The following is a 26285-nucleotide window of genomic DNA, read 5'->3' as shown; positions in this document are numbered from 1 at the left end:
AGAAAAGTCTGATGAATACATGAGAGTGATGGCCCAGCCAAGTTTCAGTAAGTTTACAGAAGTGCCACACTGTTACTGTCTTTGAAATGCATTTAGTCATTTTAAGGGGAAAACACATTGTATTTATTATTTCAACTATTGAGTTATTTGTAAAACAGCATGCTAGTGTAGGCCAACAAGATTTATTTTATGAATTTTCAATGCTGCTTTATTTTTATGTTTTAAATTGGGAAATACATGTTCCAAAACGACCAATAACCTCTGTATTTAAAAATAAATCAAGCAAGTAGGCTCAAAATAACCATTAATGAAGTATAGGCTATCGCATCACAGTAGGCCTATTGTCCACAATAATCGCACAACAGCCCCTCATCCAAAAAGGAACTTTAAAAAGTTGAATTTGCACTTTGATGTGCATACACATGTTAAGTGTATGTTAAGTGTATGGTCCATTAATTGTATTTAGTGTGTCTGCATAATATTGCACCAGTAGAAGTTTTCTTTGCTTTGTACTGTCTGCATGTTTGCACACAATTTGTACCTTCACATAGTAAACTAAATTGCACAACTTTAAAGTCAGTGTCTGTTGTTTTTTTGTATTCAAATAAGCAGTTGTTTATTTCTGTACTGTGCATTGGCATCTTTGAGCAAAATACAGCCAACATTTTCTATTGTGTTTTCCTGAACTGATAAGATTGTTAAACACTTAAACAACAGGCAGCCTATGTTAATCAAATAGGGATTTTTTTTGATAAGCTGTTGAACTCTATTTGATAAAATAAAGACAATATATGCACTGCTATGTCATATGTAGCTATTGATGTGATGCTCATCAATTTTAGGCATTTTTTTCTGGCCCCTCATTTTGGATCATTTCCACCAACCGGCCACCATTCAAAACTAATTGAATAGCCCTGCCTTAGAGTAACCTCACTCATGATGGCATGCCTGTTTGAACACATCACATTGGATAAAGAAAAAATGGCTTCTGATATGTGAGGACTTGTAGAAGAATGTCAGAATGAGCTACAGACCTGTCTCCCGCATTGCAGGCCTTTTCCCGAGGCCTCACACCCTGTACAGCTTCTACCTCCCACAGTCGTAAGCAGCGGGTGTTGCTGCCAGTCAATAGACGGTTCCCTTGACACAACAGCACTCCTGCACCAAGAAACCATATCAATCCAAATACAATATGCAACAGAATCCCAATATGACAAAAACATTTAAGCCACCAGATTCAAAATAACAGCAATATGGAAGGCAATAATCGTGCTGTTTTTTTGAGCTAATTTTTTTTTTTGATATACTGTACATCCAAACTACATCGTAAGTAAATACAGAGTCCATTTGTACCGATCTCTCCCTCATCGGCTTCCCAGGTCATGAAGCAGCGCTGTGTTTGAACGTCCCAGACGCAAACGTGTCCGCGATTGGTGGCGGTGAACAGAAAGGAGTCCATGTGGTAGCACAGAGCTGTCAGCTCCACATCACCCACCTCTGCTGGTGCTTTCACCCTCTGTACCTACAAGAGTGAGAGGCTGGTTTATCCTTATGTAGGGGAGAACGGGGTAAGTAGGCACACTTTTTACTCTAGTGAGAATTGCTCATCACCTAAACATCTTTCAATAGTCATTCCTACATTAAATTGAAGCTTAAGGTGTTGGCTTGAAATATGTACCCCTCACTTTTTCTATCTTATTGTAATAAAGAAGAAATTAATCGTCAAAGACACCCTTACACATTGTGACAACCAACCCCATCAAGGGGTCGGTTGTCACACACTATGGGGTTGTTTGTCACAATGTTATCTTAATGGGAATAATCTTAAAAAGAAGACAAGAAAGCAGAACAAAATTTGAACGTGTAATTGTCAAGTTGACAAATAGGCCTACATAACTTACTGTAGCCTTGGCAGCTGGTCTAGTTTGGGATGCACTGGGTTGTTTTGATTTTGTTGCCCTTTTTTCTTTTGCATGCTAGCTGCCTTTTCCTGCTCCATTCTCTCCTTCTCTGGGGTGTCAGTGAGGACACAGCTTGACAATTTATTTCGTTATTGTGTTCCTTTTCTGGCTGCAGCCTTTGGATAACATGTGACAACCAACCCCCCCAAAAAATGTGACGACCAACCCCAATTTGAATTTCTTGCTAGCATCAAGGCCAACAACCGTCTGACAACTAATTAGCTTGCTAACCACAATCTAAACTATAGTTTACCCTTCACACTTTTTATGGGTAACAAGTGTTTTGTTATAAACCCATTGTGTAAAAGCCTAGAAGAAAAATACTGAGGAGCTAAATATTTTCAATTTGACATGAAAAACACAGTCCTCTCACCTCAAATTCAGCAGTCTAACTCCAAGGAAGACTATGTAGGTGACCTCTGACCCCAATTGTGGATATTTACATACCAAAATTTCACAGACAGCGCCTTCTGGTTCCGAGATATAACGATTGTGACAACCAACCCGTGTGACAATTTACCCCGTTCTCCCCTACCGATGCATTTACAATCAAAAATCTTCACCAAGTTACATAAGACATCACACATCTCGTGTTTTAAGTTGTCAACAACATATACATTTGTTTCCAAATTATTCTATGTGTGTTTTTACCTTGAGGTCTACATCCATGCTGTGTGTGTGAATGAGACAGAAGTAAGCTCCTTGGCTGCCCACACAGGCCAACTGGCTGGCTGCTGATGGGCTGAAGGCCACGTCATGGATTGGCCCTGACAAGCTCACTCTGGACAAAAGCTGGAAGGTCTTACTGCTCCACAAAACTATCTCTGGGTCAGAGAAGTCTCCTACGGGGATTTGGGAAAATCAAGTCAGTAGTGTCAGAGTCACTTAATTTTGTTAATAGCCGAAACACTTTATGTTTTTTAATAAAATTGACTGACCAGCAGAGAGAAAGTAGCGATCATCCCTGGAGAAAGCCATACTCTGCACCGTCCCCCTGTGGTATGACATGGTATTACGACAAGTTCCATTGTGGACGTCCCAAATGCAGATGAGGCTCCTGCTGCCATTACTGCCACCAGCTGCAGATGCTACTGTCTGAAAAGGGGGTAACATACACAAAGAGATTCCATAAGACACAGGACTATCAGGACACATGACGCACATGAGAAAGGCCTTAGTTTGGCTTAACAAAATAATTATCTACCTACAGCATTGTCACCAGCAGCACTCTCACTGTGTAAAAAGATACATAGAAAGCTTAACACCATGTTAGCTGGACCCAAAAGTGAGTGGACAGTCACATGAGCTTTTTGTCATTACAGTCCCCATCACTGCCTTGCATACTGTGCTTTGATTCACTGTAATAAAACCGAAATCTAGAACTATGAAAAGTACCTGTGAATCATGTGTGACAGCGAGACAAGAGATCTCCTCGCTGTGGCCCTGTAAGTGTCTCTGACTTCCTGTATGAAGGTACTCCACTACTACCACGCAGCCACATGAGTACGCAAACAAACCTGCAACACAAATCCATTTGTGTCTTTCATAAAAAATGTATTTGACAGGATTTTTATGTACACACACTAGGGATGTAACGATATGAAATTTTGGGTACGATACGATACGATACGATATTGCGATTGATATCACGATACGATATTAAGCGCGGAATTCATTTCTACCCCCTAAATTAAATGGTGTAACGCTGATTTAAATAAAACATAAACGCAAGAATAATTAATTTTTTTTATATCTTAATATGAAGAAGAGATTTCTGAGAGATTTAAACAACTTATCACCAAAACAAAGACACTGCTTCTCTACTGCTGTTTTTAAAGAAGCATTACACCTATATTTTTCAAACTGAAACAGGAATTTTAAATCTAAACTTAATTTAGTCACTTGTCTGTAACTGTAAAAGTATGTATAGAATAAAAAATATTTAAATAGTGTGATAATTTCCCCATTTATTTATGTTTTATTTGCTTATCAACTCTATTTTTACAAGCCATGTTTTACCTTAATAGGCCTACATTATGACAGACACAATGAACTCTGTAAAATATTTATTTATGATTTTTATTTGTTATTAACTTAAATTGCAGTCTCAAAATCAATGTTTTTGCAGTGCACTCCTCTCCCCCTCCCTTCCTCACACTTTCGCAACGTCACCTTCATTTGACCAAAGTAGTGTCACCTAAGTTTGACATAGTAGGGATTCCATAGTATTGCGCAACATGCTGGTAGCTTTTATATACTGCCTATGCTAGTTCACGTGAAGTTGTGATGAATATATCAAGGATCTTTGGACTTATTTCCTTCATCTGCCTTTCACGGAAGTTCGCCGACTTTACCGGGGATTTAACGCGCGGTCGCGGTGGATTATATTATATTCTGTTCTGTTCTATTTTTTTTTTTTTTTTTTTTTTAATAATCTTATTTCCTCACGTTCGCCTGGATTCATAATGGTATAATTGACCCGCGAGGAACTTTCTCTTCAGTCTGGTAAGCTACTCTGTCGATCTTTTTCTCTATCTCTCCCTTTTCTCTTTCTCTCTCTTCTTTGCTGCTACGTGACTCAATGTGGCGAAGCTGCACGCGCTAGTGTAAACAACGGCCCACGTGAGACGTGACTGTTCAGTTTAAAGTTAGAAGTCATGTTTCAGTGATAAGTTGTTGTGTCAATGTGTTATTGTTTGGTTTCCAATGTTGGTGTGGCCCATACAGTGTTAGATTGAGAGCTACGTTTATGACAACGTTGCTCACCAGACTCTCCACAATGATGGAGCGCATTTACCATGCACGCTCGCCTGTAATACCGTGACGCGGTATAACAAGAAAAAACTTACGGTTGACATTCGTGGCCTTTTCATATCGCGAACGACCGTTTTGCGGTATATTGTTACATCCCTAACACACACACATACTTCCAACTAACCCTTGTACTGGACAGCCAACATTTTATACTTTCATACCAACCTTGGTCAGGGCTCCACACCATGTTGCCACGCCCATTACCATTGTAGCCAATAACTGCTTTCAGTTTGATGCCCTCTTCGTCGGGTTGGGGAGCCACCGCAGCCTGGACCAGATAGAACATTTAGATTGGACAGCAAACTAACACTCTGTGAACACAGTATATCATTATAAAAAGTGCTCTCTACCTGATCGAGAGTGGAGGTCTTGAAACGAGGGAGAAAGTGCCTGTAACAATCAGGGCGAACTGGCTTCTTCTTTTGCAACTCACCTGAATGACAAAATAGCTTCAGTAAAAAAATCTTAATCCTTCCATTAAGAAGTAAAATCAAAGAGATAGTCAGTTGACTTACCAGTGTCCATATGACTTGTATTCAGGGGAGACGTGCTGACCAGCTCTGTGACCTTGAGGAAGGAGCTTGCTGGTCTGGGGACAGAGGAAGGACCTGATCCAGTGCCTGGGACTGTATTGGTTGAGTTGGTTAGGGTGTTATCACAAATAGACAAGTCGCCAAAACCTGCAAGAGAGAGACAGGAAAAAAAGATGAAAAGATAAAACTGTGACTGACAGTTATCTGTGCTTTCATGCTGCCTACTATACTGACCTGACTAACCAGCTTAACTCCACTAGCATGTGGATCCTCAGTAAGCCACTTGGCCAGTAACAGCTGGCAAAAGCCATGTTTAGTTTAATTAGGACAGGAGGAAATTGTTTTTTAAAAAATGATTAAAAAAATGAAGAAAAAAAAAGTTAATAATCACAGTTGATGACATTTGAAGGCCAGGCTACGAAAATAAATAACACCTAACTCACTTATGAAGACCTGATCTAATTTTTCACATGCAACTTGCAGTTGGTCAGAATTGAGAAAGGCATCAGCCAAAAATATGTGTATATAAAGTTTTTCAACAGCTTAACATGCAGTCAACAACATATAGGAAGTGCTTGTCGGATATTTTTGAAAAAGAGAACTAACCCCTCTTGTCAACTTGATCAGGTGTGCTGACACCCAGTCGTGGTGGCGGTGAGGAGGGGACAGGCGCCGTCTGTCGTGGTATACCATTGGACAACTGAACTCCACTTAACTCAGCTTCTTGTTGAACTGTTACATACCAACACAAGATCATTAGTGTTACTTGTAATCTGTAAGAACATTTAAAGTCAGGTAGATCTTTTACTATTGTGGCATGAATATGGACTCGAAATGAAGTTACCTGAATAAGGAGCTGAGATGTGGCTCTCTCTGAGAGGTGAACTGTGAGTGAAGAAAGATTGTATCAGATATTCGCCAATGAAACCTACATAAGTGTAACACACACATTGATGACGACATTCCTCAATTCAACAGGGATTATTACCTGCTCTCAGACAAAGATGCAACAGGATGTGCCAAGAAGTCCCAAAGGAATATAGCATCACCCACCGAGACCACGCCCAGCTGGTCAGGGGTGAAGCTCACCTGGCTGATGGGCTGGCTGTGGCCTATGAACATCTGAAGTAGAGAAAGGTTTAAACTACTGTATATAAAAGAGCTTTTGATGCAACATATACTACAAAAAGTCCTACCTTTAAATTAAATCCAGAAAACTTTCTATGATAATAACAAATGCAACATCTTTCCACATAATTGTATAATTTAAGGAGTGGGAAGTTACATGACCTGTGATGGCATAAACACAGAATACAGATGTACAGATTTACACAAACGGTACAATTACTTGTTTGCAGGGCAGCAATGATTAGTCGATTAATTCAGTGGACGATTGACAGAAAATTAAATGGCAACCATTTTGATCATTGAGTCATCGCTGAACATTTTTAAAAGGCAAAACTATCAAAAATCCACTCCATAGCTTTTTTATTTAAGAAAATGTAAATATTTGTTGTTTTCCATTATATGTAAGTGAATTGTTTTTTGGACTTTTATATGAAACAAAGCCATTTTAACGTGACACCTTACACTTTTAAATTGTAAGGTGAAATTTTGATGAGAGTCTGTAGTGTTCATATCTGCATGTTAAATCTTTAATTATTGACTACCTGCGAGTTAATATGGAGCTCCATGTTATAATCCCACACTTTCACAGCGTTGTGTCCTGCTGTCAGCAGAAATCGACTGTCCTCACTCACAGCGAGGGACGAGCACTGGTGTTTGTGCACCTTAGACACCTGTGAAGACAGAAATTCACCAAAAAAGAATCAAATGATTGTGTAGAGCACAATTATTCTCCTGTTAGTATTTACAGACCTAATATCACCGTTTTACTGCCCTGTGAACCTTGTTACCAATATCTGTAAATGCAGTACTATCTAGAACAAATACAATCTTTTAGATTCTCTTACTAATTTAGGAAGAATCTTTATTCACAATCATGACCCCTACACGTTAAAATCTAATTTTTTTTCTTTTCTTAATAGTGATGACAGTTACAGAATAGGAAGGGTGTACAGACTCCGCATCAAGAGAGAAATTAAAGTCTCAGGCAAATGTTGGATCCTGGAACCTCTCAAAGAGTAATTTATTGATTTTTAGTAATTAACATGATGAGCTATGTGCTAAAGGACCAGATCAATATTGTAAATAAGAAACTGTTCTTAATGTTTTATCTGGAAAAATAAAGGTTTAAATAAAAAAAATAATAATAATAAAATAAAGGTCAGCAGTGTTACCTCCCGGAGCAGACGGCCTGTTTTGGTGCTAACCCAGATGATCTTGTTAGCAGATGTGGCGACCAATAAGTGTTCAGTGGAGGCCGGAGAAAAGCAGACCTTCAATGCTGAATCGAGACGGGGGCTCTCCACGTCCAAAATACTCACATCTACACGAAGCAACTAGAAAGAGATGGAAAGGGTTAATTTTGACACAGAACACTAAGATATGAATAAAGAATATGAATGATGATCAGGGTTTTTCCTGGCTCAGAATGGGCCTTTGGGGGGTCAGTACGCGACCGACTTTTTTTTGGAGTCGCGACTATGTGCAACAGTAAAGGCAAACGGTTTATGTATTTTAAGAGGGTGTGGGGTTGGGAGAGGGGAGTTTCTGTCCAGCTCAAGAGCATTTCAGTCAGCCTGTCAATCACTGCGTAACCATGGAGCTCACTGACGCTTATGAAATCACAATAAACAACCTGTAGATATGAAGTCAAAATACTAATAATGACTAGGCCTACCTATTTAATACTTTAATTGTTTCTAATTGATCTAAACCATGGAAATTGCAAGAAGAAAGAAACAATCATCATCATCATGATTATTTTGAGCAATCACATTGTGTTATCATGATTATTAAAGACAGTTAATCATTGATTTAAGAACATTATGCATTTATTTTACTTTTAACAAGGTTTTTTTCTAATAACACCATGACTTTGGACTTTAAACAAAGGCATAATTGAACTGAAAACAGGGAGAATAGAAATAGACTAAATAAGTGAAACATATTTTTAATAATTTAATAAAATAAATATGTCAAAATAAAAATAACCCATTGTAAATGGTGTTGATAGGGCACGTCTTTTGATAGCATTAAATGTAAGGGCATGATTTATTTATGTCAAGGAGCAGGGTGGATAGGCAGTTGCATTGTAGTGTTGACAGTTGTGGTGGCAGGAGTCAAGGAGCTTTAAACTTCCTGTGTTTTTTATTCAGTGATTGCTTGGTCATAGACCACTATGATTCGACTTAAAGTGAATAAAAAAATTGGTCGGGATGTTTAGAGGTGCAGATCAGGTCGTACACCTTTTTCTGTGTCTGTGTCTGTGTCTCTCTCTCTCTCTCTCTCTCTCTCTCTCTTCTCTTCTCTTCTCTTCTCTCTCTCTCTCTCTCTCGCGGTCGCGTATGTCACGTTGCTCGCATGTCCGCGCGTGACAAATCTTGCACATTATTTTAGTTTGTTGCGAGTCTGAAGTGTTTTCAGACAACACAATTAGTTTTACCTTTATTCTTGTCATCTAGAAGTTTTTCAAAACACCGTCTCTGGACCAGCCGATAGCTAAATTATCAGGTGAGGAAGGGGCCGAGCGAGCGCACTGCTCAGCTGAAAGGGTTCGCTGCATTTAACAGCCTGCATGCGTGCGGAACAATGATAGTTTAATAACGATTATTTTGTTTTCATGATTGAGGGAAGCCGTAATAGTAATCGAAAATGAAATTCAAGTTATTGCCCAACCCCTCAAGAAGGATGACTTAAATTGGGCTGAATTTGGAGAGGTTTTAAATAGCTATATTTATTCTCAATCTTTATCATTTTGGCGCTCCTGATTTTCCTTTGGCGCTGGATAAATCCGCTTTGGCGGGCGCCAAGATTTTCTCAATGCAGGAAAAACCCTGGATGATGTATAAATACATTTGTCATATTGGTTAATTGTGTGATGCTGCCTCACCACATCTTCGTAAGTGTTAGGTGAATTTTTATCTTAATAACAGTAACAGTGTGCAGATACCTCATCCAGAGACTGTGAGTCAGCGATGGTTACAATGTACTCCGACGGGCCGACAAAGGCCAGACAGCGGCTGTCACTGCTCACTGTGAGAGCGTCTGGAGCGCGCTCCGTGCCTCGGGCCATCACGTTACCTAGCCAATCAGGTACAAAATGAATCAAACAACACTGATGTTGAATGTTGTTGCCTGACACACTTACTTGTGTCCACGTTTGAGTAATTCAGTATAGCAATTGCTAGTACATAATATTTAAGTAGCTGTTAGCATTATGTCATATTGTTGTTGATTTCATGGAATCTATGTAAAGAGATAGTTACCTAATACAATGTGATACTCAATATTTTACTATTTAAATAAACTGATTTAAGTTCACATTTCTGATAACGTAACATGCGCTGCAATTAACTACAGGTGTGTTTATACGTATGTTTGTGAGTGTGAATACATACACACAGCTCGAATGACATTGTGGTCTTCCTCGGAGGCGTTGTAAAGTGCCAGAGTGCCCTGGGAGTCAGCACTGTACATGAACTCTCCATCAGGAGAGAAGGCAAGACCCACCACTTCACCTCTATGCTCACTAAACAAATTAAACACGCATATACAAACAAACCAGTACGATGTTAAGTACCACAAACCAAATAAGAATTTGTGATTTTCATTTGAAAGTGCAGTCAAAGCTCTACGCGTTATTTACATTTAATTGGAGTTGCTAATTTCTGCCGAAGTAGGTTTACTATTCTAGTCACTTTATAGTGTACTTTATGTTGAGCAACATGTCACATAATAACTATCAATATTAGAAACTGGCCAAGCTGGAAACTAACCAACTAGCAAAAAAACTGAACACACCTACACTCACATATTACAAAGAGTACAATCACACAAGCTTTTGATTTGCACACATCACTTTTTTTTTAAATGAATTAAAGCTGGGGTGGATAACCTTTTCACTATAACATTTGGCAAAAATGTCATATTAGCCATTCAGCTATATGTAGGTGAAGTGGTTTGAGAATATTATATAATATCACTTCGCTCTCCCCTGCCTCTGTGTGCCGCCCCCAAAAATTGCCACCGCTCATGTACACTTTTACCAATCAGAGCGAGGCTCCGATTCTCCGTTCTTATTGGCTGTTGGGACTGTCCATTCACTTTGGCACCGACGTTGTTGCGTCAGTTGCGTGAGCGTTCACGACCCTAGCAGTCTGACAGTTTGACACTACGGCAGCCAACAAATAGCAATGTCTACAATCAACGGCCCCTAAATGTCCTATTTCCCGTTCAACTGCTTACACCGCTAAGACAGCAGGGATACGAGGAAAGACCGGGAAAGACACTAGTTGAAAAGGAATGAACGATCATTACTGTTGTTCGGAGGGAGGAGCTACAGCAGGTAGAGCGTGTCAGGGAGGGACCAGAGAGAACACAAGTGGAGCAGTTGAGGTATTTGGATTCGAATCTCTATCCCAACTGCTATTTTCTCCCAAATCATATACCCCAGCTTTAAGATTTTAAATATTTTTTTTTCAGCCACTGTTGGAGCTGGCATCAATGTTAGTTTATACACACTTGTGTTCAGCCAGCAGCTTGGCACTGGAGATGTCAAAGACTCTGACGATGCCTGAGCTGAAGCCACAGGAGAAGATCTGTTCGCTGGGATGAAAAGCCACAGAGCAGGGGCTGTCCTCTGACACAAAATCATACAACTAAGCATAGGAGACAACAACAGAAATTTAGTTAAACAGCAAATTAGCCAATGATAAACCAATGACAACAGAGACAGTGTCAGTGCAATTATCCAAATTATTTATCATTTGCTTTGTGGTTTAGTTTGCAGCTGAGGAGCTCGGGTTGTGGAGTAAAATGTGTTTCATTTAATCATTTCTGACTTAGTATATTAATAGTTAAAGAAATACCATAAATACCAAATACCATAATAACATTTTATTTCTACACAGGTTTTAAATGAGGCTAAACATCTGCAAAATTGGGGCAATGGCTGTAATTTATTATAAAACATATACACCTTAAACCTTTCCTTAAAATCTGCCACACCAATATTTCCTGCAGTGCATAATCGTAAAGGCGGTTTCCTAGACAACGCGCGCCTCCCGCCTTAACTACCTGATGCAAGGTATCCATATTCCAAATGCGAACCGTGCCATCGGAAGAGGCTGTTGTGAGATGCCGACGGATGCCGTCCACACTGAAGCCGAGCACAGAGTCGGTATGTGACCTCATCAGTGTATTGTAACCTCGGCTGCTCACGTCAAGGTAACCCAGGTTCCCAGTTGAGGTGGCTGCCAGGACCTGGAGGCTGTCTGGTGAGACTGACACCAGGCTTACAGGCCCCTCATGCTCTGGAAAAAAAATGTGCCACAATATGAATTTTTTCGCCTAATAGACTGTTCTGTTCTGTTTGACGGTGTGAGAGTGCACATATACTGTATATCTCGTACAAATGGATGCAAATGTCAATGCACAGATGTCATGATAGCTGTAAAAAAAATATATAATAATTTTTCATATAATAAATAATAATAATAATAATTGATAGGTTTTATATAGCGCTTTATTGCCTAGGCACTCAAAGACGCTTTACAGGGTTCCTGGTTCAATTCGTTCACACAGTCATACCGGTGGTGGTAAACTACGAGAGTAGCCACAGCTGCCCTGGGGCAGACTGACGGAAGCGTGGCTGCCATTCAGCGCCAACGGCCCCTCCGACCACCACCTCAAACATACAGCAATCATACACATTCACACATGCCAGGTTTGTCTCAATATTAGTTTTTTTCCCTTATTTTAAACAACAACAGCTGTCTCTGCTTACAAGAAAAAAAACTGAAATGATGCTAACACTAAAAAGGCAGAGGAGTTGTTGAAAAGTGCTTGGAAGCTGGCTGTTCTAGTGAGTCAGCTATTGCAAATCTGATACAACTGGAAAAACTCTCTTAACTGTGATACTTTACACATTATGTGAAACTCCAAACATCCAGCACTCTGGTGTTTAATAAGGTTCAGTGGTACAGTCAACCAGGAAAGATGAAACCTGACAAACAGCCACCCCTGAAAACTTGGAAAATGTTAAAGGTGAAGTAAGCGGTTTATTTATGTTAAGAGTTAAATCGCTCTTTATTCATACAGTGATCACTTACATAATGTGCGCGTTTCATAAAGCCGATCTCTCAGTCAGCTGCTCTGCATGTAATCGGCAAATAAACTTATTGGAGGATCCCGTAATTTGTATCCAATCACAAGAAAGAATGCTAATAACCGACACCAGTCTCACTCATGGTCTCACTGCCGGTGCACGCCAGAGCGACAGATGGGTGAATGTTTATGCGCCTACAATGGCGGAGCAGGTAAAAATCCTTTCCAATGTCTGTTCTGATGGTTTTTATCATGTTTTATCACACTTATGGATCTGAGATGATGCTAGATAACTCGCTGCTTGAAGACCGCAGTGCATTAATGTGGTGACGTAGGGACGAGCGAGGGTACTGCTAACTGCAGTAACTGACAGGAAGTTAGCTAAAAGAACCATTCCGCTTACAGCACCTTTAAGATACATGAATTAAACAATATATTGCAGCCTGTGGAGCAAGACTTGTTATGCAACTCCCTACCCCCCGCTGTGCCTACCAGCCTCGAGGAAGACTGCAGAAAAGTCGAGGGGCCAGAGACGCAGGAAGCCGTCTTCAGAGCCCGTGGCACAGAATGAGGAAGACACACTGATGCTGTTGATGGCAATGCCTGGACCTGGGACACACATACACACATCTTGACGTCCTCACAGACACTTAAAAAGTTGTCTCTACCCAACCACTGCTTAAACTACTACAAACTCTCTTTGGCTTTACGATTGATTGCAGACAAACCTGTGTTAAAAGTCAATTTCTCCCTTCGGTTTGCGTGCTGCTGCTGTGCTGGCGACAGCCTCCTGACATTTTTTACTTCAACTGTGCTGTAATTGATCTCAAAGATATAGCCACTCCGACTGCTGGCATATCTATAGGAAGAAAAATCACATAGGGAGGGATAATGGTAATCCTTCAATAAAAGCATTTTCAGTGGATAATGCATTCTTATTCAAAAGCTAATTGGGTGACTTGGGTGCTCACTCACAGCGTTCGATCATCAAGACATTGGTTCAAAGAGTCTCCCTCCTCAAAGGCCACATCTGAAAAGTCCATGGATTGGTAATCGCCCAGGTTGACTGGACAGGAGCGCAGGGTCCCGTTCCGCAATCGCCACAGGCGGATATTGTCTCTACCACATGATACCATCCTGAAAGCAGAACACTCACATGTTAAACATGGTCTCAACGTTCTAGTTCATTGCCAGGCCAGAGTGAACACCACCCTTCCTGCTTTAGCAACTAGAACCTTTTCACCTCCCCACTCCCTTACCAGGGACTTCCTGTACTAAAAGTATCTGTCCCAAAAAGTACAAATGGATCTAAATTTGTCGACGTACAACTGCAGGATTAACAGACCTCTTGTTGCAGGACTCTGTATTCCATTAGAAATGTCTGTGAAAATACATTTCTATCTTTCTATTTGCTACAAACCTAGTGACATGATACAGATACAATATATGTAGAATGTGTAACGTGTGTATCATTCACTGTCAACTTTATTAGATAGAACAGAGCAGATGCACCAATGGCATCAAGATTTACTTATAACATGTCAACAGATGTTATATATGACATAAGCATAAGCTTCCCAAATATGCAAACATCCGCTGAAGAAAATTATGAAACACTCAATCAAAAATACAAACACAGAGAATGGAGGGTACCTTGTATCATCAAAGAAGGCAACCTTCATGGTCTGGATGTCCACATCTGTGTGTGCTTTAGCTAAAATGGTGACCTCTCCACCTTTACTAACGCTTATAGTGTTCCACACCACCACCATCTAATAAAAAAGATTGAATTAGGAAGACAAAGAGGCGATCAGCTCAGCTGCTAATAAGGGGAAAAATCAATGGCATCATATAAAATGATCTCAGTCCAAGTAATGATGCTAATTAGAAAATAAGCATTCTGAATTTTCATGAGGTAAAATGTTCATTTGTTGTACTTACTGTTTTACTGTGGCTGTCTTTACCCACTCCACAGAGAATACTTCCCCCATTTGAGAAGCTTCGAAATGAAAAGAGGACAAAAAAAGACCAAATTAGTGTGAGTGGGCCGTGTTAAACAAAAGCAAATGCAACCCTGCAAATGTAAGATAACCATGCGTACGTGAGTGCATTTGTAAATGTATTCAGTTACCTGAGCGAGGATAATGAATGAGCATGAATCCTAAACATAGCCAGACAGTTTCCTTTGTGGTAGTTCCATACTCGAACTACACTGTGGTTGCCAGTTTGTGCTGAAGCCAACAGTGTTGTGTTGCCGTTAAAAGCCAGTGCAGATATCTACAGAGAAAACACACAGATAGATGTTGCAAAAAAATATATATTTCTGCGATGAATACACTGGAAAATTCCAGAGTGCCAGAATCAGCTGTGCCATCCTACAGGTTGGAAAATATTCTGCTGCGGAGATAGTAGCACAATACATCGCAGCTTGTTTACCTTGTCCGTGTGGCCGATGAAAAATCTCTGCTTGTTAGAGGATATCTTCATAGAAACGATAATTGCGTGACACGGATACACCACCACATCACCTGATTTGGTCCACAGGGCCTACGGTGTAATAAAGTACAACCGTTTATACCTCTGTTATTTTTTTGACATAATGCAATTACTTGATGACCGTTAAGATCAAAATGTTTGTGAGGCTAGCCTAAAAAGCGTTGAACAAAAAAAAAAAAGGCAGCATACGCATTTCGTAGTGGCTCCTCCAAAGCCGATGATTCGATTGAGCCCAAGAATCGGGTCTGGAAGCAGCTTCTAATAAGGAGTGCAGAAAAAAGTAAAAGGCAAAACTTTAAAATAGTAATGTCTCCACAGCTGGTTTCTTTCCCATCTTTGTCTCCAATCTTATACCTGCTGTCTGGCTTCTTTGGACGATGACAGGTGGAGAGGATGTGGAACAGGAGTGCAGACAATCTGAGAAAATAAGATTGAAAGTGTTTCTTATGCTGGCACAAAACTGTAAAAAAGGGCATCATGAAACCATTTACTGAGCATGATGTACAGAAAGAGAGAGGAACCTGGAATATAAAATGTGTTATGCTTTTAAAGGTGGAGTCAGCGATTCTGTAGAACGCTAGTCAAAATCACTTTGTCAAAATCAGTGAATATCTCCTCACGAACCGCTACCAGTCCGAACTGTGTGTGAGCTGAAAAATAAAACCAGTGTTAATACTCAGCCTAGGCTCTGTAAATGGGCATGTTGCTTTTTATGGTTGGCCCCTTTGTTTACAAACCAGATTAAAGAGCCTGGCCTGTGTATCAACACCACTCATTCTTTCAGCGCGCCCACAGTACAGACAGGTAGCGGATTTTGAGAAGATATTCACTGATTATTACAGAAAGGGATTTTGACAAGTCTTCTCCAGAATCACTCAGTGCGTTTACATGCAGACTCATAATCGGATAAATAAACAAATAAGACTTCAACAGGACTTGTATAATGCATCATGTAAACACCTTTATCGGATCTACTTCGCACACAAATCGGCACATTAACGGACAAGCGAAGTCGGATAAGAACACCTAGATAACTTGTTCATAGTCGGCATTCTACCTGCATGTATACAGGATCGCATATCTCATATCGGAGTTCTCGTTCTGCGCTTGCTCGAGAATCCCTGCCGTGGATTTCACAAGGAAGTGGAAGGAGACGACGTAATAAATAGTAGTGTTGTTGCCGGAAAGGAACCGGACGTGGCTCTATAACCACTTGTTGAAAGGGCCACAGCACCACCTAGTAGAGCGGAGTCTGCTATGCTCCGGACATTTATCCGATTCTCTGAAAGTCCATGTATACTCAGACAAGTGACGCGGTCCGTTCGAGTGGCAAGTTCGGTATATGTCTTAATCCAATCTAGTTGTCCCATGGAAACGCACTGAATGACTCCACCTTTAAGTTGGGTTGAATGAACTATATCTAGTCAACATGAAGCTTCACCTCTTCTTCGCTTTCCTCCCTGGATTTGTTAAAGTCGTCTTCAGGATGCACATACACATGAACTCCCCCGTCGTCACTATCACCACTTGGCCTGGATGGGAGGCGGTGTGAACTGGAGAAAATGGACTCCTGCTGAGGCTTGCCATCATCACAGCAAAGCCAGTCACCCTTCTCATGATTGGGAACAACACCCAGCTCGGGTATGTTGGTCACAAAAGGGGCTTGATAACTCGGGAGCTGAGGAGACGGAATGAGAGAAATGAAGAAAAATTTAAATAAGCCTCCTGGAAAACTAGATTTGTTAAACAATGTCTCAGAACTATTTGCTATATTAAGACGAATTTCAAGTTGATTGGAACCCAAGACTTGATGTAAAAAGGTAATACATTTAATCAGTCTTACTGGTCTTGGAGTGGTGATCTGCTGGATGAGGGACACACGGTCCTGAACTGGTTTGCTGAGGTCCACACAGAGAGCCTCCTCTCTAATAGGGCTTCTTTGGTTGGTGACACATCCTAAGAAATAAAGGGATATGAAAGTCAGTCATCTGCGATAAATTCCAATTAGGATTAACTAAAAGTGAGTAGAATACAAGAAAATGTGTTTATTCAGCCATAATCCTTCATATGTGTTTTTTTAAGATCAAATGGCTTTTGATGAATAAAAACTGAAAATTATTTAAAAATACAGGTTGGTATCAAATAAATCAGACAAGAACAAGTTGTGTCTAATGCAGAGGAAAGTTAAAAATTAACAATGTTTTTGTTCAAGCATGTGATAGGAAAAAAAATATACATTTGGTGAAGAGTGTAGCTGGAAGGGCATTCAAGAGCTTGAAATACTGTATGATGAGAATGATGAGAGATCTTGTGACTTACTAGCCTTACTAGGACTGGGATTCCCCTTTTGAATGGAGTCGAAGGGTAACTTTGTTCCTTCTGACGGAAATCTATTCGAATAGGACAAGATCATTTTACATCAAAGCTTACATTTACACACATTTTAGGCTGTTGAATCCCTAATAAAGCTTCACGTATAAAATTAGCAAATTATGCTGTGGAATCAGGCAATTTGTGTTTCACTAGTTACCCAAACGGGTATAAAAACAACATAACACTAACAAACATTAGTATGGCCTCAGAGATGAGAAAGTGTAGAGTAAATTTTTCTTTTAACACCGCTTCGTTTATTCCACTAATGTGCATTTTGTTCCCATGTGAGACTACCGCACCTGATGTAATCATAGCGGTCGTGCCAGGAGCTTCCCTTGGGCACAGGAAATGACATGTCTCTGGGCATATGACCTGTTCCCTGAGAAGAGGCTAGACCCATCCGCTTGGCTTCACCGAAGGAAACTCCTGTCAAAATAGAAATTAAGGATGATAAAAGTAAAGATGATTCATTCAAAAATCAGTCTGACTGGGGCGCTCCTGTGGCGTAGTGGATAGAGCGTGTACCATATTGGCTCCGGCCTTCGTTGCAGTGGTCGTGGGTTCAAATCTGACCCGTGGACCTTTATTGCAGGTCCCCCTCCCACCTCTCTCTCCCCATTTCAACTCTGTACTGTCTAATAAAGCTTGAAAATGCCAAAAAATAATCTTAAAAATAATCTTAAAAATAATAATAATAATAATAATAATAATAATAATAATGATAATGATAATGATAATGATAATGATAATGATAATGATAATAATAATAATAATAATAATAATAATAATAATAATAATAATAATAATAGGTCTGATTCGACCCAACACGCTCCCAAAAGGCCCAGTCTATTCAATACGTTTTACCACGGAAGATGTTTGGTCCTTTAGTTGAGTGATTTGAAACACCAATGGTTTAAGATCTACATGGGCTCTTTATAGATCCAACCATGAAGCCATTTTTTTAAGATCCAAATAACTTTGAAGGCCATAATTAATCTGTAGAAGTGCCTTTTAAAGATGAGCACAGGTAAATTTTTGCATTTTCACTAGTCCATAGTTTTAGGAGGAAAATAAACTTAAGTCAGCCTCACCTGGATTGAGCAGCAGGTCACTGGTAAACATGTTTTTCACTGCCATGTTGGCACAAAGCTTGATGCTCTTCAGTTCACTATAGCTGCGGTTGAGGTAGTCATTAAGTGTGTACTGTAGATCTAGCATCAGACAGGTCCAACGCACCGAAGTGGGAGCTGGACCCACCAAACCTGGAACACATCAACATAGATATTGCCAGTACTCACTTAAATTATATACGTTATATACGTGTGTAAGCACAGTCAAAAACAAACGCGTACGAACAATAGCACACATTTAGGCAAGCATGGTTGAATGTAAGTATGTATTTTACCATGTCTTGCGGATTTTGCCGTGCTTTCATAGACTGAATCTTTTGCAGCTCCGCACAGGAAAGGAAACTGAAGCCAGGTAGCTGTGGACTTGAACTCTTTGAACATGTTGGAAAAGGAGATACGGACCACCCGGCCCTCCTACACATCACAGCACACAGAGAGAGAGAGAGAGGCAAAGTAAAATGTGAGCTCAATCAATTGGACTTAAAGCCACTACGAGTAACATGGCACGTTGGCGTCCCCTTTGGACAAAAGCGGTAGTATTTTTACGACGCCCGCTGTCGCAAAGCTGTTTTCTAGCTTGTGACAGGCGCGTGAGTGTGAACTGAGAAGGAGCAATATAGTGCATGTCCGTGTGTTGAAAGTGTGAGGACTCTTTTCGGCTCCGTGAGAGTGGTTTTGACACTGCATGAACTAATGCCAGTCACTGCCACACGCACCTGATTGCAATGAGTTGATGCAGCAGTGTCACCTAACTACTCTCTCTCACGTAGCTGAAAGATTACGTGTCCGACTCCTCACAGAAAGCGAATGAACGATAGACGGCAGTTAGTATGGATCACGATGAGGTAATGTGTTTATGTTGTTGTAAATAATTACTATTTCAGATAATGGTTATCTGATGATGGTGAAGCAAAGCAAACTTTGTGTTAGTACCAACTAGGGGTGTGCACGGTTACACGTGTACACGTTTGTAAATCATAACCGTTTAGGAAAAATCAATAAACGAAAACCGTTCTTTTTTTTTTCAAATTTTCTTTTTTTCAAAGTTTTTAATTATGTTCTGGAGACACGCATTTATTGATTTTACCTCACTAATAAAGTCATTGGGGATGATAAAAGGTAGTCTGCCAAATCTGTCTGTCCCTCGGCGAGTGTGTGTGTGTGTGTGTGTGTGTGAATGAGTGTGTGTATCGGCGCACACACACACATAAGGGGGGGAGTCGCCGTGCTGGGGCTCGTCTCACAGCCACAGAAGAGAGATGAAAGATAACCTAAATATTAAAGTTACCCGGTTGACGTGAACTACGCTCGTAAGTAGCCCGAACTTAATAACACCTGTTCAACCTGCATACACGTGGACATGTATAAATCGTAGAAATGTGCGATAGGCTATATTAATCAGGAAATTAATGAAGCGCGATAATGACGGCGCACATGACAGCCAGGCGAACGTGTGTAGGCTATGTGTGTGCCATGGACCTATTATAAGTAAACCATAGAAAGTATATAAAAACGAGCGTGGTTCATGTCAACTGTGTGTTTACAGGCGAACGAACGCGTATGTGTGTGTGTGTGCGCGCGCCTACAAGACGGCGGGCGCACGAGGACAATGACGTCACGGTTAACCGTGTACACGAAAAAAAATCCGTCGTGTACACGGTTAGACATTTTTGTAAACGTTCACACCCCTAGTACCAACCGCTCATTCATTTAGGAGTAAACACTGCAGTCTAGTTTCGCTCTTGTGAAATTGTATACACGTTGCTTGGCAACGCCCTCGTCCCCCCCGTAGCCTATATCACTCTCCCTTTTAGCTTTTCTTCATTGCATTTTCTTTTTTTTCTTTGATGGTTCAGCCCCGTTATCAGTCATTATGACGACAAATAACTGTATCAAACAAGGCTCCCGCTCCCCTTCCCTTACCTGGAGGGATAGGCTTCTCAATTCACGTTGCTGCGCCACACTGAAATCTGCGACCAATACGGATATGTGACCATAGAGCATGCACGCGTGAACCGAAAATCGGACTGGGCGTGCGACCAGACCAAAAGCAGTAATAAAAACTATTTAAAAACGTCTTTCTTTGCACTGATGGTCTCGTTTGCTGTTAAAGGTAATTTATGATTATCAGAGGAAACATGAGGCTGTTTAAAAGATATTTAAATGTTACTCGTAGCCGCTTTAATTCCCAAATAAATGAGAAGATAGAAACCTAATAAGTGAAAATAGAGGAAGTTAAATATTTCTTCACACAACTGGATGGTATTTAAGGGAGAAGAATGTGTATTGTACTTACTCCCACTTCAGAATTCTAATTAGATTGAAATGCCAATATGCTTAAAAGGCACACTTTCAAATATCTGAGACAAATATCTGGATTAGTCTCCTGATGTATTTCAAATATATACCCCAGACTAATAACGGTCAATATGAAAATACAAGGACTTGTTTATTAATGGGTTGTTTACAATGCATAGATAAATCAAAGAACTTGATCTCGTCACACACACCCCCACCCAAACATCCACCCACACGCACACAAAAATCAAGTCCATTACCTCCACGGAAACATCCAGATGGACCACAAAGTATTTGCCCGGAATGGGCCTAAAGAGAAGGTAGAAGTAGCGCCCTGTCAGCCCCAGAGACTGGTTGATGTTTTTGGGTACCAGGATATAGCTGTTGGCAGGAGCAGGACCTCTTATCTGGAACACTGAGCACTTCAGTGTCTTATTCTGGGGGTGCATTGAAAAAGGGGACATGAAGTCAACTAACTTTGGTCTGAATACAGTTTAAAAAGCAATTAGTAAAAGGAATCATAAATGCAGTCTTGAAAGTTCAGGAAGGACAGAATAAAAGTGTTTATTTAGTCGAAATATAACTGTATAACTAAGGCTACTGTTGGAGGTAAGGTAAGGGAACTATACAGCTTGATTGCTTTACACCTTTTTTAATGGAGGTTTGGATATTATTTTCCTTAAAACGGCTTACTGTCAGTTATACTAGCTACTATTATTATGGACACTTTCCAAGTCTATACAGAGGTGTCAGGTGTGACGTGTAACTATATCACAAACACAGGCGTACTAATATCACAATTCCATTAGGAAGCAAAAAGTTACCGTGTAAGTTGACACATCCCCCTCTTTCGCCGACCTCTTCCAGTCTTCCACTCTGACATGTTTGAATATGTTCACGTAAGGATGCTGCCAACCTGCGAAGTCACATCACGGTGGCGAAACAGTTAAGGCTTAATTAGCCTATAAGAGCATTAACAATTGTTTCTTGTTATGGCTTCTTTCACACAGTATTAAAATACTGTGTACATAAAACTATGTTGTATACTTTTAGCGACATTAGTTAACCTTAAAGTTAATCTACCTTTGGAGGCCATTGATAGCGAATATCTGAAAGGGAGAATCCACCTGTTGACGTCTCAGTTTTGCTTGCTGCAACTTGTTAAAGCACTAGAAGTGTATTTTCGGAGATACTAGCTTGCAAACAGACCTTACCGGTGAAGCTCCTTCTACGTTTTCAAGCGACCTGAACGACAAAACATATTTGTTTCACATCTTAATTAGATGCGAGGGCTCTTTCTGTTAACCTGGGTACCAAGTAAACAATAGTTTTGATTCGACCCAGAGTGCTGCTGGCTTTGGTAGTCTTTCCCGCTCCAGCCTCCGCCGTTGTCAACTAAAGCACGACACTGATGACGTGTTTACGTTGTTTTCCCCCGGCGCTTCTGGGTAATGAAGTTCCTAAAGAGAAATGCATTCTGAGGGAAAACTGTGGTATTTTGGAATATGAGAGCAAGAAGGACATAAACGACCACCCAACCCAATATGTGTAATGGAGGACTGTATGCTTGTTGGTTAGTTAGTTTGTGACCACTGTGGTGCATCGGTAAGAATGCACGGGAACGAGGATTTTCTCTTCACAGATTTATTTAACAGAGCGTGTGTGTGTGTGTGGTTCTGAAACAGAAACATAAATAATATAATCAGTCTAAATAATATACATTATTATTATGAACAGGAGTTAAATGCTCTGCCATACATTATGTACAGATTAACCAATATGTACTAATTCCTATGTTAATCAGATGTGAACACAATTACAGTGAATCCTAAATAATACATAAAATGGCCCCAATAAGTTCTATAAAACTTAACAGTAAACATATGCATCTAATTAACACATATAAAATACTGGCCATTACGTACACGGTAAACTCAAATAACTGCTCTCACATTAAACAATCCAGAGCATGCAGACAAATGACAATATACACAATACAATATGAACTTGCAACCATGTAAATAATACTCACGGTTCTATGGACGCACACATAGCCATTAATGTCGAGCAAACACACTTTAACTGTATATTTCTCAATAAACTACAACAGCACTCTTCCAACAGCGTCTCTCTCCGTCTCATATGTCTGTTACTTTCGGACTAACGTTTCCCGCCGTAACATTCTAAGGAGACTCGAATCTGCCTGGCAACCGGATGCGCATTTGTGATTGGCTGATGGAAGTTACCGGGCGGATTAATAACTTCGGATGCCCGAACTGACCGTCCTTCTTTACAGCCGCCCCCAAATTTGCACTGTCAAATTTGTTACCACTTAGAAGGACTCATGGGTTCAGGTACTGTCTCAGGTATCGCTGGAAGCATGACAAGACGAGCAACTGGTCGGGTGTAGTCCCTGTTGTTCACCCGGATTTCCGCTGCTCTGATCCGCCCATCTGCGCTTGGGGTGACCTTGGTGATGTGGCCTACCGGCCAGTGCGCTCTTGGGAGCTGGAGGTCCACAATCATAGCAACAACTCCTGGTTGCAGTGGGGCAGCTTCCTTCTGCCATTTGGTGCGGATCTTCAGGGGTGGAAGGTACTTCCTGATAAACGACCTCCAGAACTGGTCGGTGAGGACTTGTGTGTGCCTCCAGCGGCGACGGCTAATTAGCTCGGACTCCGGATACACAACTTGAGGCAACGATAGGTCGGGCCGCCCCATCAAGAGCATGTTTGGTGTAACTGGGTCATGGTCTGCGACGTCGCTGGGAACGTATCCAAAGGGCTTCGAGTGGAAAGCTTGCCATAGGTGGGCAGGAGGGAGGTCCACCATCTGTGGGATTGCAGCCTTCACTTTCCATTTATGGCGATTCAGGTCCAGAACTATAGGGTGCATGGTTTCTTGGTTGAGCGTTTCACTGCGCTGCAGTCTATCTCCAATCCGAATCGGCCTTAGTCTGTCATCATACTCAGGGGCTAAGGTGATTAAGTGGCTTGTGGCAGGAACAGGTTTGTTATTTGCCAAGTGCTGAAAGTCCTGGGAAAAGCAGTCGGCCTGGGCTTGTCTCAGTAGGTCTCTTTCAGCTTCCTGATAATCCTGTTCAGATGGAGTAAACTGATTACCTGCCGCCCCGTGACGTGAACGCACAACCGCCTCTACCAGATCCTTAAAACATGTGAACTTGCTGGCATCGGGTACGGGAGACGAAGGAGCAGTGTTGCAGCTGGAACCGCAGAAGGTCATCTTGCGTAGCTCCATCTCCTCCAAAGGCTCAGCTTCTGGCTTAGTAGGCCATCGATCAGGTGACGGCTGTACGAATGCTTGGCTGTCATTTCCCCGGTGGTGCGGTATAGACCAGAGCTCTTTTGACTTTGTCTGCTCCTTGTCTGTGATCCCTTTCACACAACCAGCCTGCACCAGTTTCGAGTCTTTGGCCCTGTAGGCTGATGGTCGTTCTGGATCTCTCCTCAGGCGTCGTTCGGTGCTCCACAGACTTGCTACCACAGCTTCTTTGGGAGTCTGAAGACAAGGCATGTCCTTCACACGCAGCAGCGGGGTGGCGTAACTGTACATCCCATCGACTTCCACCTTCACCGTTTTGGTTTCCAGCAACTGGACTGCCTCTTGGTCTTGCCTTGCGCGTGTAACATGCTCTTCACTCTTGTAGGGCAAAACATCTGTTTGCCGGAGCTTCTCCACAGGATGAAATTCTGCAAAGCGTGACTGAGTTGCTATGTGAAGACACTGCTGTGGTTGGCGGTACCGTCTGAAAATCCTGGTTGGCCCCTGGACTGTCCAACCCAGCCTGGTCTTCACAGCAGCTGGTCCTCCACGGGGCCCAAAACGGACTGGCTCTATGGGGGTAATCAGGTGAGTGTAGTCCGATCCAATGAGGACCATCGGATAGACGCAGTCCAGAGATTGCAACGGGAGACCTCTCAGGTGCTTAAATTTGCGCTGGAGCGTTTTGGCGGGCTGGGAGTGCTCTGCTAGCCCCAACTGGTCAGCGGTAAAGGCTTGCTGTATCTTGAATCTCTTATGGGTTTGGCTAGCAGGGGAGATGGAGAAAGAGACGGACATTCCATGCAGAACCCTCAGGTCTTGGCGCACTGTGCGTAGGGCGAGGTTCTCTGGGTCCCCTTTAAGCTTGAGTTCCTGCGCTGCAGCCGGAAGGAGCATCGTCCGTTCTGATCCATCATCAAGTATAGCGTACGTCTCCATGGCTTGCTTCCCATTATGCAGAATAACTTTAGTGACCTTTAGGAGCACCTGACTGCAGCCGGACTGCCTATCCAGGTAGAGCACTTCATTGGCGGTACTCACCAAGCAGGAGGTGTTCTCTGGGGCTGGTCTGATGTTGAGAATATGAAGAGCCTCCAAGTGTCTGCCATCGCACTTCTTGCATCTAGCCTTAAGTCTGCATTGTGCGGCTTGATGACAGCGTCCGCAACGCCAGCAGCGCCGGTTGGTCTTCACCCAGTCCCTCTTCTGCTCCGTTGTGAGCTGGCTGAAATTAGTGCACTGGTTTAGGTAATGCAGAGCATCGGCACAGTACGGGCATGACAAGACAATGTTATCCTGTGGCCCAGCACTAACAGATGGAGAGTGTGGGGTAGGAGGGCTGCTTGAGGTCTGCTCAGACCCAAGAAGAACTGTAGTTGGCCTACCAGACTTAGAATCCCATCGTTGTGCCCCCTTAGTATCAGTGTTCTCTTTCTCTTCTCTAGGCTGGGGCCCGCAGCCATACTCTTGGATCTTCAACTCGAACTCCAACCAGGAGGCAAAGTCCCGCAGTGTGGGAACACGGATGCTGAGAGGGTGTAGATACCTCATGAATTCAGATCGCATGTCTTGGGGGAGCTTGGTCATCAGTCTGGTGACGTGGGATCCACACTGAAGCTCCACATGGCCGTTCTCTCCAAGCTGATCAAGCATACCAACCAAGGCTCTCACCCTGAGGGCAAATCTTTTGAAGGCGGTGGTGTCATGGCTCCGAACGTTGGGTGCCTCCATCAGGTCAGCAATGCGCCTTAGCGCAAGCTGGTGGGGTTGCCCATAATGCTCAGTTAAAGAGGCCATGGTGTCTGTATACGGCTGAGCAGAGTTGGTATACGAGTCTGCAATGAGAAGTGCGTCTTCGAACTTGAGGTGGTCTACTAGGATCTGATATTTGAACCTCTCAGTAGCATCCGGGGGTAGGAGGTTCTCTAAGGAGGTCTTCAACCTCGCAAAACCACGTGGGTCCCCTTTGCTGAAGTCTGGGATGGTTGGTTTGGGGCCACGATAGATAAACTCTGTGGTTCGGTGGGAACTGGAGTTATCCTGTCTCAGATCTCCAGGTGAGCTTTGCTGTGGAGGACGCGGTGAATGGGGATGGGCTGGTGAGTCTTGTAACCCTCTCACATGGTCTGATGCGGCTGGCTCACAGTAGTCGGGCGTTGGGACTCTAG

General features: G+C 41.9%; 1 protein-coding gene across 2 annotated transcripts in view; it reads right to left on the bottom strand.

Moving 5' to 3' along the window:
- wdr90 (WD repeat domain 90) overlaps positions 1 to 22155 on the bottom strand; it is a 30742-nt gene extending 8587 nt beyond the window's left edge. For both annotated transcript variants that reach the window (XM_080048840.1, XM_080048841.1), the window contains exons 1-35: positions 21919 to 22155; positions 21660 to 21751; positions 21096 to 21272; positions 18813 to 18951; positions 18499 to 18669; positions 17707 to 17833; positions 17354 to 17424; positions 16878 to 16990; positions 16476 to 16712; positions 15389 to 15451; positions 15224 to 15292; positions 14975 to 15085; positions 14670 to 14815; positions 14480 to 14537; positions 14192 to 14310; positions 13514 to 13675; positions 13267 to 13397; positions 13031 to 13147; positions 11510 to 11745; positions 10955 to 11091; positions 9832 to 9962; positions 9384 to 9514; positions 7609 to 7770; positions 6979 to 7107; positions 6297 to 6430; positions 6153 to 6193; positions 5915 to 6040; positions 5291 to 5455; positions 5126 to 5208; positions 4941 to 5043; positions 3357 to 3478; positions 2900 to 3056; positions 2613 to 2803; positions 1354 to 1522; positions 1035 to 1158 (exon numbers count right to left, since the gene is read on the bottom strand). In XM_080048840.1, the coding sequence (XP_079904966.1) occupies positions 1035 to 1158; positions 1354 to 1522; positions 2613 to 2803; positions 2900 to 3056; positions 3357 to 3478; positions 4941 to 5043; positions 5126 to 5208; positions 5291 to 5455; positions 5915 to 6040; positions 6153 to 6193; positions 6297 to 6430; positions 6979 to 7107; positions 7609 to 7770; positions 9384 to 9514; positions 9832 to 9962; positions 10955 to 11091; positions 11510 to 11745; positions 13031 to 13147; positions 13267 to 13397; positions 13514 to 13675; positions 14192 to 14310; positions 14480 to 14537; positions 14670 to 14815; positions 14975 to 15085; positions 15224 to 15292; positions 15389 to 15451; positions 16476 to 16712; positions 16878 to 16990; positions 17354 to 17424; positions 17707 to 17833; positions 18499 to 18669; positions 18813 to 18951; positions 21096 to 21272; positions 21660 to 21751; positions 21919 to 21931 (4457 nt within the window). In that variant the 5' untranslated portion in view covers positions 21932 to 22155. The remainder of the gene's footprint in view (positions 1 to 1034; positions 1159 to 1353; positions 1523 to 2612; positions 2804 to 2899; positions 3057 to 3356; positions 3479 to 4940; positions 5044 to 5125; positions 5209 to 5290; positions 5456 to 5914; positions 6041 to 6152; positions 6194 to 6296; positions 6431 to 6978; positions 7108 to 7608; positions 7771 to 9383; positions 9515 to 9831; positions 9963 to 10954; positions 11092 to 11509; positions 11746 to 13030; positions 13148 to 13266; positions 13398 to 13513; positions 13676 to 14191; positions 14311 to 14479; positions 14538 to 14669; positions 14816 to 14974; positions 15086 to 15223; positions 15293 to 15388; positions 15452 to 16475; positions 16713 to 16877; positions 16991 to 17353; positions 17425 to 17706; positions 17834 to 18498; positions 18670 to 18812; positions 18952 to 21095; positions 21273 to 21659; positions 21752 to 21918) is intronic.
- Between the last annotated feature and the right edge of the window lie 4130 nt (positions 22156 to 26285).

The sequence above is a fragment of the Ammodytes marinus genome (genome assembly GCF_949987685.1).
Source record: "Ammodytes marinus genome assembly, chromosome: 20".
NCBI lineage: Eukaryota > Metazoa > Chordata > Actinopteri > Uranoscopiformes > Ammodytidae > Ammodytes > Ammodytes marinus.
The sequence above is the reverse complement of the archived record's forward strand: the minus strand, read 5'-3'. Positions and strand labels throughout refer to the sequence as shown.